Genomic DNA, 16700 nt, shown 5'->3' on the forward strand with positions numbered 1-16700 from the left:
GATAAAACAAGACTTCAGAGCAAGAAAAGTGATCAGAGACAATGAGGGGCATTATGTAATGGAAAGTGGTCCGTTCTTCAGGATGACAAAAATGCTCAACTGTGTATGCTCTTGATTATAGTGTATCAAAATGCGTGAGGCAAAACCTGATCGAACTGCACGGAGAAATAGATGAATTCACGATTAAAGTTTGGAGAAGGAAATGGCAGCTCACTCCAGTATTTTTGCCTGGAGAATCGCATGGACAGAGGAGCCTGGTGGGCTGTGGTCCATGGGGTGCAAAGAGTGGGACATGACTGAGCGAGGAACACTATTTAAGTTGGAGACTTCAACACCTCTCTATCAGAAACAGACGGATACAGTGGGCGGAAAATCCATAAGGACAGAGTTGAATTGGACAGATCATCAATCAATTGGATCTAACTGACTTTTCCAGACTCCTTTAGCCAACAACAGCAGAAAACACATTCCTCTTAAGCTCATTCAGTGCATTCATCAAGATAGACTATATTCTGGGTCATAAAACACATCTTAACCAATTTTAAAAGAATAGAAATCAAGCATGGGTATGCTTTCAGACCACACTGGAAATAAAGTAAAAATCAATAATAGAAAGATGGCTGGAAAATCCCAACATTTTCACAGATCAAGTAACACACTTCTAAATAATATGTGGGTCAAAGAAGCTATATCAAGAGAATATAAAAAATATTTTGAAATAAATGAAAATGAAAAGACAATTTATAAAAGCTTTTCATTTTGGAATGAAGCAAAAGCAGTGCTTAGAGGGTAATTTTTGTCTTTGAATTTGTTTATCAGAGAAGGAGCATCTAAAATTAATAATCTAAGTTTGCATTTTAGGAAATTCAATCATTAGCGTAGTACTTGGTCCAGATTGTTCATAAATGGGAGCTCTTGTACTATTGGCTATTATTTCTGCTAATGTCTGGATGAGTGCATAAAAACAATCTTCCTTTCCAGACACCCAAAGCCACAGTTTCTGGAGTTCAGCAAACCCTTTATCTCTGTTCTAACCCACTGTCTCCCATCCCTTTTACTCTAGTCCCATGGAGCTTGTGATGGAGCAAAAGTTCAGGATGAGTTAGCCTGGGTGCAGTGCGCACAGATTGGTCCTGGGGTTCTGATGGAAATTCTGGGCAGAGCCGCTATGCTCTGGGAGCTTGGTGGGTAGAACACAGCCAGGGTTCCTTGCTGGAGGCACCAGCCCAGCTCTGAGCCTCCTGTTCTTTTTCTCAGATCCATACTTTCCATGGGTCTTCCTCCTCCTCTGTGGCTCTGTGGCAGGCTAGTGATTTGAGTTTGCCCCTTGGCTTCCAATGCTCAATGCTCCAGCCTACTAGGCTGCCCACTGACACAGGGGAACAATAATCTAAGCTTCTACTTTAGGAAACTAAACCACTAGCTCAGTGCTTGATCGCAAATAGTAGTTCTTTTATTAGAAGCTAGTATTCCTCAATGCCTGGATGGGTGAACAGAACAATCTTCCTTTCTGGAGACCCAAAACCTTACAGATGACTTAAGCTAGATTTGACTTGGATGAGCAGCCCTTGGGCTTAACGAAAAGGCATTTTTGGCTAAGGCACTGGAAGATTCCCTATAGCCTTTCTGGTGGTGGTGAGTGATACTGGAGATGCTGGGGTGTGACTGGGCTGCTGAGAATGGTTGAAAACACTGCCGTCTTTGACAGTAAACAGGACTGATCCAAAGTTGGTTCCCAGGACCTGGGCTCTGTGTCCTGAGACTCATCTCTTCTTTAAAAAATATTTGTTTATTTGACTGCACCGGGATACAGATGTGGGGTCTAGTTCTCTGACCAGAGATTGAACCCAGGCCCCCTGCGTTGGGAGCCTGGAGTCTTAGCCACTGGACCACCAGGGAAGTCCCCCTTTCTCATTCCTTAAACACAGCACAGATATAACTAGGGCCTACCCTGGGCCCCTGGCATACAAGTCATCAGACGGGAGGCTGCTACACCAGGGGAACGTGAGGTCACAGGTCAAAATCTCTGATCACCTGAGCAGGATACCACTCTGAAAGGAATATAAGAACGTGAACAGTATGTAGTATCTGAAGCAGAATTTTTGACAATCATGGCCAGATCAGATCAGATTAGATCAGTTGCTCAGTCGTGTCTGACCCTTTGCGACCCCATGAATCGCAGCACGCCAGGCCTCCCTCTCCATCACCAACTCCCGGAGTTCACCCAGACTCACGTCCATCGAGTCAGTGATGCCATCCAGCCCTGTCATCCTCTGTCATCCCCTTCTCCTCCTGCCCCCAATCCCTCCCAGCATCAGAGTCTTTTCCAATGAGTCAATTCTTCGCATGAGGTGGCCAAAGTACTGGAGTTTCAGCTTTAGCATCATTCCTTCCAAAGAAATCCCAGGGCTGATCTCCTTCAAGAATGGACTGGTTGGATCTCCTTGCAGTCCAAGGGACTCTCAAGAGTCTTCTCCAACACCACAGTTCAAAAGCATCAATTCTTCGGCGCTCAGTCAGTTTCTTGCAAAGGAATACTGCACAACAGTGAAAAACCACAGCACACGCCCTAACATGATAAAACTTAAAAATTTACTATTGATCTAAAGAAGGCAGACAGAACACAGAAAAATATTTCCATTCATGTAAAATTCAGAAATTAGGCAAATTACAGTGTATACTGATAAATGCTTAAATGGTAAACTATAAAGAAAATAGAGAGCTTCAATCATGTAAGTCTGGCTGGTGGTTTTCATGAGAAGAGAGAAGAGGGGGTGGTGGCTGGAGGACATGTTTTATTTTTTGATCTAAGGAAGGTTATAGGTGGTAGAAATAAGTTACTGGGCTGTACATACATTTTTGTTTGCTGTATATTTCTGTAAGTTTGAGCTATATAAAAAAACGTCAACAGCACATGGACCAAAATAACTACTCACATTTGCAAGAATGTATTCATATAAACAGAAGAAATTGATGCTTTTTGTGAAGAATGGAACGGGAATGGAGATTCAGATCAGATCAGATCAGATCAGTCGCTCAGTCGTGTCCGACTCTTTGCGACCCCATGAATCGCAGCACGCCAGGCCTCCCTGTCCATTAGAGGAAAATAAATACAACAAGAGCAGGACCTTGCAAGAGATCAGAGGTATTTGTGTTCCAGGAGCTTAAGATTATAAATAGCTCAGCCTCTGAAACTGGGGCTGAGAATGGAACAAAAGGAGAATTAACTCTAAATACTAAAAAACTAATTTTAAGTATTTTGAAAGGGTTCAAAATGTAAAAGCTACAATTGGACTTTAAGAGGGAATTAAGTCTCAGTTCCCCTGCCCAAAGTGTCTTGTGTATTCTTCTTGGGAGGTTTCTCAACGGGGATGAGAATGGATTAAATGAATAAATCAGGGAGGAGTGGTCCTGAGAAAGTGAGTGTAGTGTGAATAGGGATGCCTGTGTGCTGGGAGTCCCTGACTGGGGCTCAGCAGTGGGAAGGAGCCCAGGGACGCCAATGCCTGAACCAGCTCCCTCACTCCATGGGAGGAAGTCCCAGGGGGAGCAAGAGCTCCCAGGGAGTCAGCAGGGCAGGTCCCAAGAAGCCCCCAGACCTCAGCTTGACTCCAGGTTCCTGTTTTGTGCTCTGGAACCAGCCTTTCCACAGCAGGTGGGGACACAGCAGAGCCCAGGGCCTGGCCGCCAACTTCCGAGAGACTGTTTAGCATGGAGGAAGGAGGAAGGTTATGGAAGGCTTGGGGGAAGCCAGCCTCAGGGTCCAAGAGGAGACTTTGCCCAAGTCTCTGCCTCCAGGCTCATCCCATGGTCATCACCACCACTGGACATAGACGGTGGGGCCCGGGTGGCCCAGGCAACCCAGGGGCTGAGAAGGGAACTCAAGAGTGAGGAGGTGAAGTCAGGACTCAGGGTTCTGACCCTGAGTGTCCCCTCAGCAGCAGGTGATAAGGCCAGGCCCACTGCCTTCTCTGTGTCCCCTCATCTGTCACTGTGGGTCACGACACCTGTCTCCCTCCGAGGATCCACTGAGGATCTGGTGTGAAGATGGCAGTGAGGTGACCTACTTCACTCCCCTGGACTGTGAGTCCCAGAAGGAAGGTCCTGAGATTTCATTGAAGGATTAATAGAAGGCTTTGAAATAGGCTTTTCTGGGATCATATCCGGAATCTACTGTCTACTAGCTGTATAATCTTAAAATCTTTATAAACCTGATTTTCCACTCGGACCTGGAGACAACAGATCTAGGTCATAGCTGGTGAGGACGAAGCAGGCAGCAATGGCAGCAGTATCTTGATGCCTGGCACAGTCTTCGCTCTTAGTAAGTGGTGGTTATTACACTCAGAACAAGTTTGTAGAAGGACTGAGTGAATGAAAATGGAGACCTTGCTGCCTTCAGAGTCCAAAATTCCACCTTTCTTAGGTCCAGAAATCCAGTTTTCTCTACTCTAATCCCTGTCGTGTTGCCACACACTCCACTGGCCCCAGATCAAGCAGGGGACAGAGAAGCCTCTAGGGAAAGATCCTGGGAGGTGCAGTGTGTCCTGGGGTTCCGCTGGGAAAGGCTGAGCACACCCTCCTGGGTGTGGCCCACCCACCTGAGTGGGGCAATGCTCCAAGAAGCAGAGAGCGAACAGAGCCACAGGCCACGGGAAGCACCCGGCTAAGCCTTATAAAGGGACCAGTCTCTGTCCAGTGAGCATCTCACTCATCCTTCTCCTTGGTGACATCTCCTCTGATCAGGTAAGTCTGCTCCGGCCTATCTACCTTTTGTAGGAGGAGCCGGGAAGCAGCTCTGGGAGGGGATGCAGGAGTCTGTGGTCCAGTCCTGACTCTGCTGCCAACATGCTGAGGTCCCATCTGTGTGGCAAGATGACCAATACTCCCTGGTCCTCCACTGGCTCCTCGGTGATGCTCTTGTGGACACGTACCCAGTGGGAGCTGAGGACCCTCCCCCTCTTCTTGCTTTCTTCTTTCTCTGGACTCACCTGCTTATCAGGTCAAAAAACCCACTGACCCCACCCTTGAGGAGAGTGGGAGCCCCAGCCAAAGCCTTAACCCCAGGCCTGGGACCCCCACGCACCATTACTCTGGTGAGATGTCCTGCCCTGACCTGGGTAAGAGACTGATCAACCAGAGCTCCCCACCTCCTCCCAACAGGAAAATACTCAGGGACCATCTGCACGCAGGGCTCGGCTCTGGTCTTGGCCACGTTGACAGAAGCCTTGGGTGGGTCCTCTTATTGACAGAACAGTGGGCTCTTTCTCCTACATCAGAGCAGTGGGGTTTGTCTTAGACGCTGACATGCGTGATGCAGGGTCATGTCCTGGCTGCTTAGGAAAGTCTGGCATGGGAGGGCTTTTCTGTCCAGTTTCTCTGGCTGGGGTCCAGGGCAGCCCAGACCTCTGAGTGCTGGGGGAAGAACCTGCTTAGGGAAGTCAGACGTTCTCTTTATTTTAATGAGGTCCAGCCTTGGAGATGCAGATAGTGCCCAGTAACAGAAAATCGTAAAGGACCCCCATCTCCCACATTCCACCCAACAGCCTGGAACTGGGGCAGCTATTTCTGTTCCCTCCAAACCCCAGGCTGATTCTGATCCCCAGTCTCTCTTTCTGTCTCAGGGCTGGTCCAGGAAGACCCCCACCAGGGCTCAGGACAGGACTGCATTTCTGTCCGCTTATTGTAGAGCTTGCTTCATGGTCCAGATGGGTTTCTAGGGGGTCTTCCTGAAGCAGCCCAGGAGGCTCAGACCAGATCAGAGGTGACACTGTGCTCCCCCCGTGACTCTGACCCTGATGCTGAACCTGGAGGGGATGGATTTGCTGCTGTTTGGAGTGTGGGGTCATTCAAAAGCTCTGGTTGCTGGGTCCCACCTCAGTCTCAGTCTTCTTACTGGGGCTGACCCCCCATCTCTGCTTCCACATACTGTGGTCCTCCCCACAGTGCAGTCTGCCAATCTCCTTCACCTACTCACACCCTGAGCTGTGGGGGCCCAGCCCCATGCTTGGTTGCGCCCTCCTGCTGCTCAGCTACTCCTTCCACCACACAGAGAAGCAGTTTCTCGTGCTCCAAATGAGCCACGCTTTTGCTGGCTGCTCAGTCCCCATCCAGGTGTCCTAACTTGGGGAACCTCTGCTGGGGGAAGGACACAAATGTCACTGACTCCTCTCTGGCAGCTCTTTTGAAGCCAAGATGAGCGTCTCTCAGCTTGAGCAGGCCATTACAGACTTGATCAATCTGTTTCACAAATACTCGGGACACGATGACACCATCGAGAAGGAGGACCTGCTGCGGCTGATGAAGGAGAACTTCCCCAACTTCCTCGGTGCCTGTGTGAGTGGGGTTCTGGTCCCCCATGGTGACTGGGTCCTGGCATGACTGACGACCCTTTCCTGGGTGACTTTGGACAAGTCCCTCTGTTCTCTGATCCTCACTTTCTCATCTGCAAAAGGGCATCATAGAACTGCCTATCCTGACCTATATTGGGGTGTAAAGAGATGAGGTATGTGGCAAAGTAGGAAAATGTGTGCATATAAGTAGTTGATGATAAGTTATCAAGAAGCGCTACAACTGGAGGGCAGTGGACGGGTCCCCTCTCGCCTGTCCCAGCTTCTGTATGAGATTCAAACTCTTCTGCTCAGATCTTGAGAGGCTCTAGCAGCACCCCTCAGGGTTCTTGAGATCAGAGGGAAGGTGACAGAAATTCCATCATTGGCAGAATTTTTTTAATAGGAACAAAATTTTATTTATTTATCTAGAAATATATTCGGTTTACAATATTGTGTTAGTTCAATCGTACAACATAGTGATTTGATATTTTTATAGATTATACTCCATCAAAGTTGTTGTAACACATTGGTAGTATTTTCTATGCTGTACTTTGCATCTTTTTATCTCTCTCTCTTTTTTTATACCTAGTAGTTTGTACTTGTTAATCCCCTTCCCCTATCTTGTCCCTCCACCTATCCCTCTCACCTCTGGAATAACTAGGTTGCTTTCTGTATAAATGCACTCCTGACAGAATTTAACCCCTCCTTTTACAACGCATGACTCATTTGCTGACCTGCTTTAACCCGACAATTAGAATATTCTGAATGAATTACAAAAAAAAAGAGGTTGCTGCTGCTGCTGCTAAGTCACTTCAGTCATGTCTGACTCTGTGGGATCCCATAGACGGCAGCCCACCAGGCTCCCCCATCCCTGGGATTCTCCAGGCAAGAACACTGAAGTGGGTTGCCATTTCCTTCTCCAAAAAAAAGAGGTTGCTAGGTAACAAAGAGGTTAGGTAAGTAAGAAAAGGAAACTCAGAGCATGTAGGATCCTGGAGGCCAAAAAGAGAAAATAGGAGAGGAGGGTTAGGTTGAAGATGACAAGGATGGAGTTTATTTATTATTTATTGATTTAATTGAAGTATAGTCAATAATAAAGTTATAATATATAGTTATGATATAGTTATAATATTGTGTTAGTTTCAGGTATGCAACACAGCGATTCGGTTATATTTACATATGACTAGTACTCTTGCCTGGAAAATCCCATGAATGGAGGAGCCTGGTAGGCTGCAGTCCACGGGGTTGCTAAGGGTCGGACACGACTGAGTGACTTCCCTTTCACTTTTCACTTTCCTGTATTGGAGAAGGAAATGGCAACCCACTCCAGTGTTCTTGCCTGGAGAATCCCAGGGACGGGGGAGCCTGATGGGCTGCTGTCTATGGGGTCGCACAGAGTCGGACACGACTGAAGCGACTTAGCAGCAGCAGCAGCAGCAGCAGCAGGAGGGCTTATTTGGGGCTTCCCTGGTAGCTCAACTGGTAAAGAACCCACCTGTAATACAGGAGAGCCTGGTTTGATTCCTGGGTCAGGAAGTTCCTCTGGAGAAGGGCTAGATTACCTACTCCAGTATTCTTGCCGGGAGAATCTCCATGGACAGATGAGCCTGGTGGGCTACAGTTCATGGAGTCATAAACAGTCAGACAGACTGAGCACAGCACAGCGTTTATTTGAGTCCCAGAGCAGAACTTAGGTAGGTTCAGCCTTGTAGGGGGTTGAGGGGGTGGTCTGGGGCTGGAGACTACCCACCAGCACACTGATCAGGGCAACTCAGGGCAGAGTCTGCTCACCATGTGAATCTCTCATCCAAGTTCACATTTGGGGAAGGACTCTCTGTTGAACTGCAGGGCAATGTCAATATCCCTACCTCATCCCACACCTCTCCTCCTCAATGCCACACCAGATACCTTTGGGCTGTGCTGGGTCCTCATTTTCCTGTCTCTGCCTCTTCCTCTTCTCCCAGCTCATCACTCCTGTGGGGATGAATTTGCCTTGTTTTGTGTTTTTTTCCCACAGGAGAAAAGGGGCAGAGATTACTTGTCCAATATCTTTGAGAAACAAGACAAGAATAAGGACCGGAAGATTGACTTTTCTGAGTTCCTGTCCTTGCTGGCGGACATAGCCACAGACTATCACAACCACAGCCACGGAGACAAGCTCTGTTCTGGGGGAAATAAGTGAGTCCAGAGGCCTCCAGACAGCCTAAGAAACAATAAAGTGTCTTTTCTCACCAGAAACTTGTGTTACGTCCTCCTTTTTGTTGCTGCATGTAGCTCAGAGAGAATACACAATGGTCAGTTACCTGCTTTGAAGATTCCCCAGTATATGAGCAAATTCTTCCCAGCAAATCTCCTTTCCAGTGTACAGCGGTGATGAGACTTTTTGCAAAGAAAATTGACACGTTTATGGTCTAAGAGGAAACATCTCCTGAGGAAATACACAGACAGCCAGGTTCACAATCACTCTGTGTGGTTTCAACACATGCCCACCTCCAAACACCCTCATTCACACAATGCCAACCATCTAAATGATGCAGCTGCTTCTGAAGACACTGGAATGTGGGCAGCGCGTTTCCCTGGGAGATCAGTCTCTTGCTCTGTACCCCCAGCCCTCACCGCCTGTAGGGACCCAGGGTCAGGGTGTCTCTCTGGCCAGAGCGGGCAAGAGATTCCCCATCTTCATCAATTAGGTTGTTCCTCAGCAGAGGAATTATCCTTGGATATTGACAGTTTATATCGGCTGTTCCATGCACCTGTGATTAGAGAGAAGAAAAGTGTGAGGCTGTTACCATCCTGTGTTTTGTGCGCTAAGTCTTCTGGCATGCCATTTTTGTCCTCAGAAAATGAAAACTCTTTAAGCCAATGGTCCCAGAAGAAAACAGAGTGTACCCCTGTTAGAAGGGCTGGACTATTTCATGTAGGATCTCTGAGTTTCAACTTGACCAACAGTTACAAAATTCTTATTCAAAGGGGAAACATTTCTGCTGAGGAAAATACCTACTGTTATATGTAGTAACCGATGCCGCCTTTTTAAATGTCCTTTTGAATCAGGTCTGTGTTAATAATAGTTTTATCCTCAATATATCCCCCGCCAAGGCATTGTATACATAAGTGATAATGTACGTTGTCAGATTTCTATAACTGTGTTCAACTGAATTAAAAATAAAGAAGTGAAGGAACACTCTTATCCCAGATAAAGACAGGTGCGCTCACCTTTAGGCTCCCCAGAGCCTGTTCCACAGCCAAGGCATGTGGCAGCTCCTCCACCAGGTCTCCATGGGAGCTGGAGGGGCAAAGGGTCAAGACACTGCTGAGGCTGCGCAGGAATCCCTCAGCGTTTTTTTTTTTTTTTTCCTGATGGGAACATGGGATGGAGTGTATGCTTAAGGGAGGTTAGTAACTATGGACTGAGCTGCCGTTGACTCATCCTCTTTGCTGGATGAAGGAGAGCAAAGGAGAGGAACAGGAAAGATATGAAACGGAGCTTCTGCATTTTAACTAATGAGAAGCTAACCAATGGGGAAAAAACAAACATTATGTGAACCGTGAACTTCCTGATGTTCAAGCTGGTTTTAGAAAAGGCAGAGGAACCAGAGATCAAATTGCCAACATCCGCTGGGTCATGGAAAAAGCAAAGGAGTTCAAGAAAAACATCTATTTCTTCTTTATTGACTATGCCAAAGCCTTTGACTGTGTGGATCTCAATAAACTGTGGAAAATTCTGAAAGAGATGGGAATACCAGATCACTTGACCTGCCTCTTGAGAAATCTGTATGCAGGTCAGGAAGCAACAGTTAGAACTGGACATGGAACAACAGACTGGTTCCAAATAGGAAAAGGAGTACGACAAGTCTGTATATTGTCACCCTGCTTATTTAACTTCTATGCAGAGTACATTATGAGAAACGCTGGACTGGAAGAAACACAAGCTGGAATCAAGATTGCTGGGAGAAATATCAATAACCTCAGATATGCAGATGACACCACCCTTATGGCAGAAAGTGAAGAAGAACTCAAAAGCCTCTTGATGAAAGTGAAAGTGGAGAGTGAAAAAGTTGGCTTAAAACTCAACATTCAGAAAACTAAGATCATGGCATCCGGTCCCATCACTTCATGGGAAATAGATGGGGAAACAGTGGAAACAGTGTCAGACTTTATTTTTCTGGGCTCCAAAATCACTGCAGATGGTGACTGCAGCCATGAAATTAAAAGACACTTACTCCTTGGAAGGAAAGTTATGTCCAACCTAGATAGCATATTCAAAAGCAGAGACATTACTTTGCCAACAAAGGTCCGTCTAGTCAAGGCTATGGTTTTTCCTGTGGTCATGTATAGATGTGAGAGTTGGACTGTGAAGAAAGCTGACTGCTGAAGAATTGATGCTTTTGAACTGTGGTGTTGGAGAAGACTCTTGAGAGTCCCTTGGACTGCAAGGAGATCCAACCAGTCCATTCTGAAGGAGATCAGCCCTGGGATTTCTTTGAAAGGAATGATGCTAAAGCTGAAACTTCAGTACTTTGGCCACCTCATGCGAAGAGTTGACTCATTGGAAAAGACTCTGATGCTGGGAGGGATTGGGGGCAGGAGGAGAAGGGGGCGACAGAGGATGAGATGGCTGGATGGCATCACTGACTCGCTGGATATGAGTCTGAGTAAACTCTGGGAGTTGGTGATGGACAGGGAGGCCTGGCATGCTGTGATTCATGGGGTCGCAAAGAGTTGGACACGACTGACTGACTGAACTGAACTGAACTGAACTGAAAATGCATGCTGGCTTTCCATGACAGGGACCCTTGACCCTCCTGCCTGTTTTGAGCTTCTGCTAAATCACCCGTGTTTTCTGGATTTCTTCCCAGATCGCTGCCTCCCCAGGATCCACAGCTGCAGTTATTGTGCCTACTAAGTAGTCTATGAGACTTTATTTTTGATTAAAAGCAAACTCTTTTAGAGGACTGTATTCAATCCTACCTTTCCAAATAGCTATTATCAATCAAGTTTTATTTTTTCCCAGTCATTTTCCAAATAATGTGTGCATGTCCACTGAGTTAGTGGCTGTCCACACTCACAGAAGTCATACATTTAATCATCCAAGTAGCTCCAGAATGAGAGAAGTACCCCTTTTCCATCAGCAGCCATATTCTCCTGAAAGAAAAGTGGGGAATGAGAGAATTAAGTCTTGGGTAGGTTGATAAGGAGTCCAGGGCCCCAGAAAAGGAGGAAGGGGTCTGGAGCTCTCAAGGAGGAGAAAGGGGTCTGGGTCCCTCGAGAAGGAGAAAAGGACAAACTTTTTCCCTACATTCCTTTGTTTAGTCACATAAAACTTTTTTTTTTTTTTAAGCCCAGAGCTAAAGATTTCATGATAAAACAACACACCTTGCTCAATCAGTTCAGTTGCTCAGTCACGTCTGACTCTTTGTGATCCCATGGACTGCAGCATGCCAGGCATCCCTGTCCATCACCAATTCCCAGAGCTTACTCAAACTCATGTTCATCAAGTCAGTGATGCCATCCAACCACCTTAACCTCTGTCTTTCCCTTCTCCTCCTGCCTTCAATCTTTTCCAGCATCAGGGTCTTTCCCAAAGAGTCAGTTCTTCACATCAGGTGGCCAAAGTATTGGAGTTTCCAGCTTCAGTGTCAGTCCTTCAAATGAATATTCAGGACTGATTTCCTTTAGATTTGACTGGTTTGATCTTGCTGTCCAAGGGATTCTCAAGAGTATTCTGAAACATCACATGGTCCACAGGAGATGGGAATGGCAAACCAGTTCAGTATTCTTGCCTTGAGAACCCCATGAACAGTATGAAAAGGCAAAAAGATATGACACTGAAAGATGAACTCCCCAGCTCAGTTGGAGAAGGCAATGGCACCCCACTCCAGTACTCTTGCCTGGAAAGTCCCATGGACGGAGGAGCCTGGTAGGCTGCAATCCATGGGGTCGCTAGGAGTCGGACACAACTGAATGACTTCCCTTTCACTTTTCACTTTTCACTTTCATGCATTGGAGAAGGAAATGGCAACCCACTCCAGTGTTCTTGCCTGGAGAATCCCAGGGACAGGGGAGCCTGGTGGGCTTCTGTCTATGGGGTCACACAGAGTCGGACACGACTGAAGTGACTTAGCAGCAGCAGTAGCAGCAGCTCAGTAGGTGTCCAATATACTACTGCAGAAGAGCAGAGAAATTGCTCCAGAAAGAATGAAGAGGATGAGCCAAAGTGAAAACAATGCCCAGTTGTGGATTTGACTGGTGATGGAAGTAAAATGTGATGCTGTAAAGAATGATATCATGTAGGAACCTGGAATGTTAGGTCCACTGCTACTACTACTAAGTCGCTTCAGTCGTGTCCAACTCTGTACGACCCCATAGACAGCAGCCCACCAGACTTCCCTGTCTCTGGGATTCTCCAGGCAAGAAAGCTGGAGTGGGTTGCCATTTCCTTCTCCAATGCATGAAAGTGAAAAGTGAAAGTGAAGTCGCTCAGTCGTGTCCGACCCTCAGCGACCCCATGGACTGCAGCCCTCCAGGCTCCTCCGTCCATGGGATTTTCCAGGCAAGAGTACTGGAGTGGTCAAGGTAAATTGGAAGTAGTCAAGGTAAACAGGAGATGGCAAGAGTGAACGTCAACATTTTAGAAATCAGTGAACTAAAATGGACTGGAATGGGCGAATTTAACTCAGATGATCATTATGTCTACTACTGTGGGCAAGAATCTGTTAGAAGAAATGGAGTAGTCCTCATAGTCAACAGAAGAGTCTGAAATGCAGTACTTAGGTGCAATCTCAAAAATGACAGAATGATCTCTGTTTGTTTCCAAGGCAAACCATTCACTATCACAGTAATCCCAGTCTATGCCCCAACTACTAATGCCAAAGAAGCTGAAGTTGAATGTGTCTATGAAGACCTACAAGACTATTTAGAACTAATACTCAAAAAAGTTGTCCTTTTCATCATAGGGGATTGGAATGCAAAAGTAGGAAGTCAAGAAACAACTGGAGTAACAGGCAAATTGGGCCTTGGAATACAAAATGAAGCAGGGCAAAGGTTAACAGAGTTTTGCCAAGAGAAGGCACTGGTCATAGCAAACACCGTCTTCCAACAACACAAGAGACAACTCTACATGTGGGCACCACCAGATAATCAGTTTTGAAATCTGATTACATTCTTTGCAGCCAAAGATGAAGGAGCTCTATACTGTCAGCAAAAACAAAACCAGGAGCTGACTGTGGCTCAGATCATGAACTCCTTATTGCCAAATTCAGACTTAAATTGAAGAAAGTATGGAAAACCACTAGACCATTCAGGTATGACAAAATATGATAAAATACCTTACAATTATACAGCAAAAGTGACAAATAGATTAAAAGGACTTCATCTGATAGACGGTGTGCCTGAGGAACTATGGATAGAGATTTGTAACATTGTACAGGAGGCAGTGATCAAAACCATCCCAAGGAAAAGAAAAGCAAAAAGGCAAAATGGTTGTCTGAAGAGGCCTTACAAATAGCTGAGAAAGGAAGAGACGTGAAAGGCAAAAGAGAAAAAGAAAAATATACTCATCAAAATGCAGAGTTCCAAAGAATAGCAAGGAGAGTTAAGCAAGCCTTCCTCAGCGATCAATGCAAAGAAATAGAGGAAAACAATAGAATCAGAAAACAATAGAATGGGGTAGAAAGAATGCCTGCTTGCTAGTTTTTAGCAAGGTGTTGCATACGTTTTCAATGCAAAGCAAGGCATTATATACTTTTGCAATGCAAAGCAAGGCGGAATGTACTTGATCAGTGCAAAGAAATAGGGGAAAACAATAGAATGGGAAAGACTAGAGGTCTCTTCAAGAAAATTAGAGATATCAAGGGAACATTTCATGCAAAGATGGGCACAATAAAGGACAGAAATGGTATGGACCTAACAGAGGCAGAAAATATTAAGAGGTAGCAACGATACACAGAAGAGCTATACAAAAAAGATCTTCATGACGCAGGTAACCACGATGGTGTGATCACTCACCTTGAGCCAGATATCCTGGAGTGTGAAGTAAAGTGGGCCTTAGGAAGCATCACTATGAACAAAACTAGTGGTGATGGAATTCCAGTTGAGCTATTTCAAATCCTGAAAGATGATGATTGGTTTGATCTTGCTGTCTAAGGGATTCTCAAGAGTCTTCTTCAGCACTGCAGTTCAAAACCATCAATTCTTCAGCGCTCAGCTTCCTTTATGGTCCAACCCTCACATCCATACATGACTACTGGAAAAAGCATAGCTTTGACTAGACAGACCTTAGTCAGTAAAGTAACATGTCTGCTTTTTAATATGCTGTCTAGGTTTGTCATAACTTTTCTCCATCAGCCTCCTGTCCTTATCCGTTAGAGGGCAGTCAGAATGAAAAGCACAATCACAGTAGTCACGTATGGATGTGCGAGTTGGACTGTAAAGAAAGCTGAGGGCTGAAAAATGGATGCTTTTGGACTCTGTTGTTGGAGAAGACTCTTGAGAGTCCCTTGGACTGCTGCTGCTGCTAAGTCGCTTCAGTCGTGTCCGACTCTGTGTGACCCCATAGACGGCAGCCCATCAGGCTCCCCCATCCCTGGGATTCTCCAGGCAAGAACACTGGAGTGGGTTGCCATTTCCTTCTCCAATGCAGGAAAGTGAAAAGTGACAGTGAAGTCGCCCAGTCATGTCCGACTCTTAGCAATCCCATGGACTGTAGCTCACCAGGCTCCTCCATCCATGGGATTTTCCAGGCAAGAGTACTGGAGTGGGGTGCCAATGCCTTCTCCCCTTGGACTGCAAGGAGATCCAAATAGTCAATCCTAAAGGAAATCAGTCCTGAATATTCACTGGAAGGACTGATGCTGAAGCTGAAACTCCAATACTTTGGCCACCTGATGTGAAGAACAGATTAATTGGAAAAGACCCTGATGCTGGGATAAAAGTGAAGGCAGGAGGAGAAGGGGACGGCGGAGGATGAGGTGGTTGAATGGCATCACTGACTCGATGGACATGAGTCTGAGCGAGCTCTGGGAATTGGTGATGGACAGGGATGCCTGGCATGCTGCAGTCCATGGGGTCGCAAAGAGTCAGACATGACTGAGCGACTGAACTGAACTTCTTCCAAGAAGCAAGTGTCTTTTAATTTCATGGCTGCAGTCATCATCTGCAGTGATCTCAGTGCCCAAGAAAATAAAGTCTGTTTCCATTGATTTCCCATCTATTGACCATGATGGGACTGGATGCCATGAGTTTAATTTTTTGAATGTTGAGTTTTAAGCCAACTTTTCCACTCTCTTTCACTTTCATCAAGAGGCTCTTTAGTTCCTCTTCACTTTCTACCATAAGGGTGGTGTCATTTGTATATCCAAGGTTATTGATATTTCACCTGGCAATCTTGATTCCAGCTGTGGTTCATTCAGCCCAGCATTTCACATGATGTACTTGGCCTATAAGTTAAATCAGCAGGGTGACAATATATAGCCTTGATGTACTCCTTTCCCAGTTTGGAACCAGTCTGTTGTTCCATGTCTGGTTCTAACTGTTGCTTCTTGACCTGCATGCAGGTTTCTCAGAAGGCAGGTAAGGTGGTCTGGAATTCCCATCTCTCTAAGAATTTTCCCATTTGTTGTGATCCACTCAGTCAAAGGCTTTATCATAGTCAATGAAGCAGAAGTAGTCATTTTTCTGGAATTCTCTTGATTTTTCTATGATCCAACAAATATTGGCAACTTGCTTTCTGGTTCCTCTGCCTTTTCCAAATCCAGTTTGAGCATCTGGAAGTTCTCGGTTCACATACTGTTGAAGCCTGCCTTGGAGAATTTTGAGCATTACTTTACTAGCATGTGAGATATGTGCAATCGTGAGGTATTTTGAGCATTCTTTGGCATTGTCTTTCTTTGGGATTGGAATGAAAACTGACCTTTTCCAGTTCGGTGGCCACTGCTGAGTTTTCCAAATTTGCTGGCATATTGAGTGCAGCACTTTCACAGCATCATCTTTCAGGATTTGAAATAGCTCAACTGGAATTCCATCACCTCCACTAGCTTTGTTTATAGTGATGCCTCCTAAGGCCCACTTGACTTTGCACTCTAGGATGTCTGGCTCTAGGTGAATGATCACACCATTGTGGTCATCTGGGTCATGAAGATCTTTTTTATATAGTCTTCTGTGTATTCTTGCCAGGTCTTATTAATATTTTCTGCTTCTGTTAGGTCCATACCATTTCTTTTCTTTATTGTGTCCATCTTTGCATGAACTCTTCCTTTAGTATGTCTAATTTTCTTGAGGAGATCTGTAGTCTTTCCCATTCTATTGTATTCCCCTATTTCTTTGCACTGATCAAGTATATTCCGCCTTGCTTTGCATTGGAAAAGTATATAATGC

At 45.7% G+C, this 16700-nt stretch overlaps 1 protein-coding gene across 1 annotated transcript; it reads left to right on the forward strand.

Annotated features, from left to right (window-relative positions):
* Positions 1-4594: 4594 nt before the first annotated feature.
* On the forward strand, positions 4595-8567 carry LOC102411863 (protein S100-A7). Its single transcript, XM_025287355.3, has 3 exons — positions 4595-4743; positions 6177-6333; positions 8347-8567. The coding sequence occupies exons 2-3, from the start codon at positions 6193-6195 to the stop codon at positions 8509-8511; spliced, it is 306 nt and encodes a 101-aa protein (XP_025143140.2). The 5' UTR covers positions 4595-4743; positions 6177-6192; the 3' UTR covers positions 8512-8567.
* Positions 8568-16700: the final 8133 nt, after the last annotated feature.

Source organism: Bubalus bubalis, chromosome 6, assembly GCF_019923935.1.
Source record: "Bubalus bubalis isolate 160015118507 breed Murrah chromosome 6, NDDB_SH_1, whole genome shotgun sequence".
NCBI lineage: Eukaryota > Metazoa > Chordata > Mammalia > Artiodactyla > Bovidae > Bubalus > Bubalus bubalis.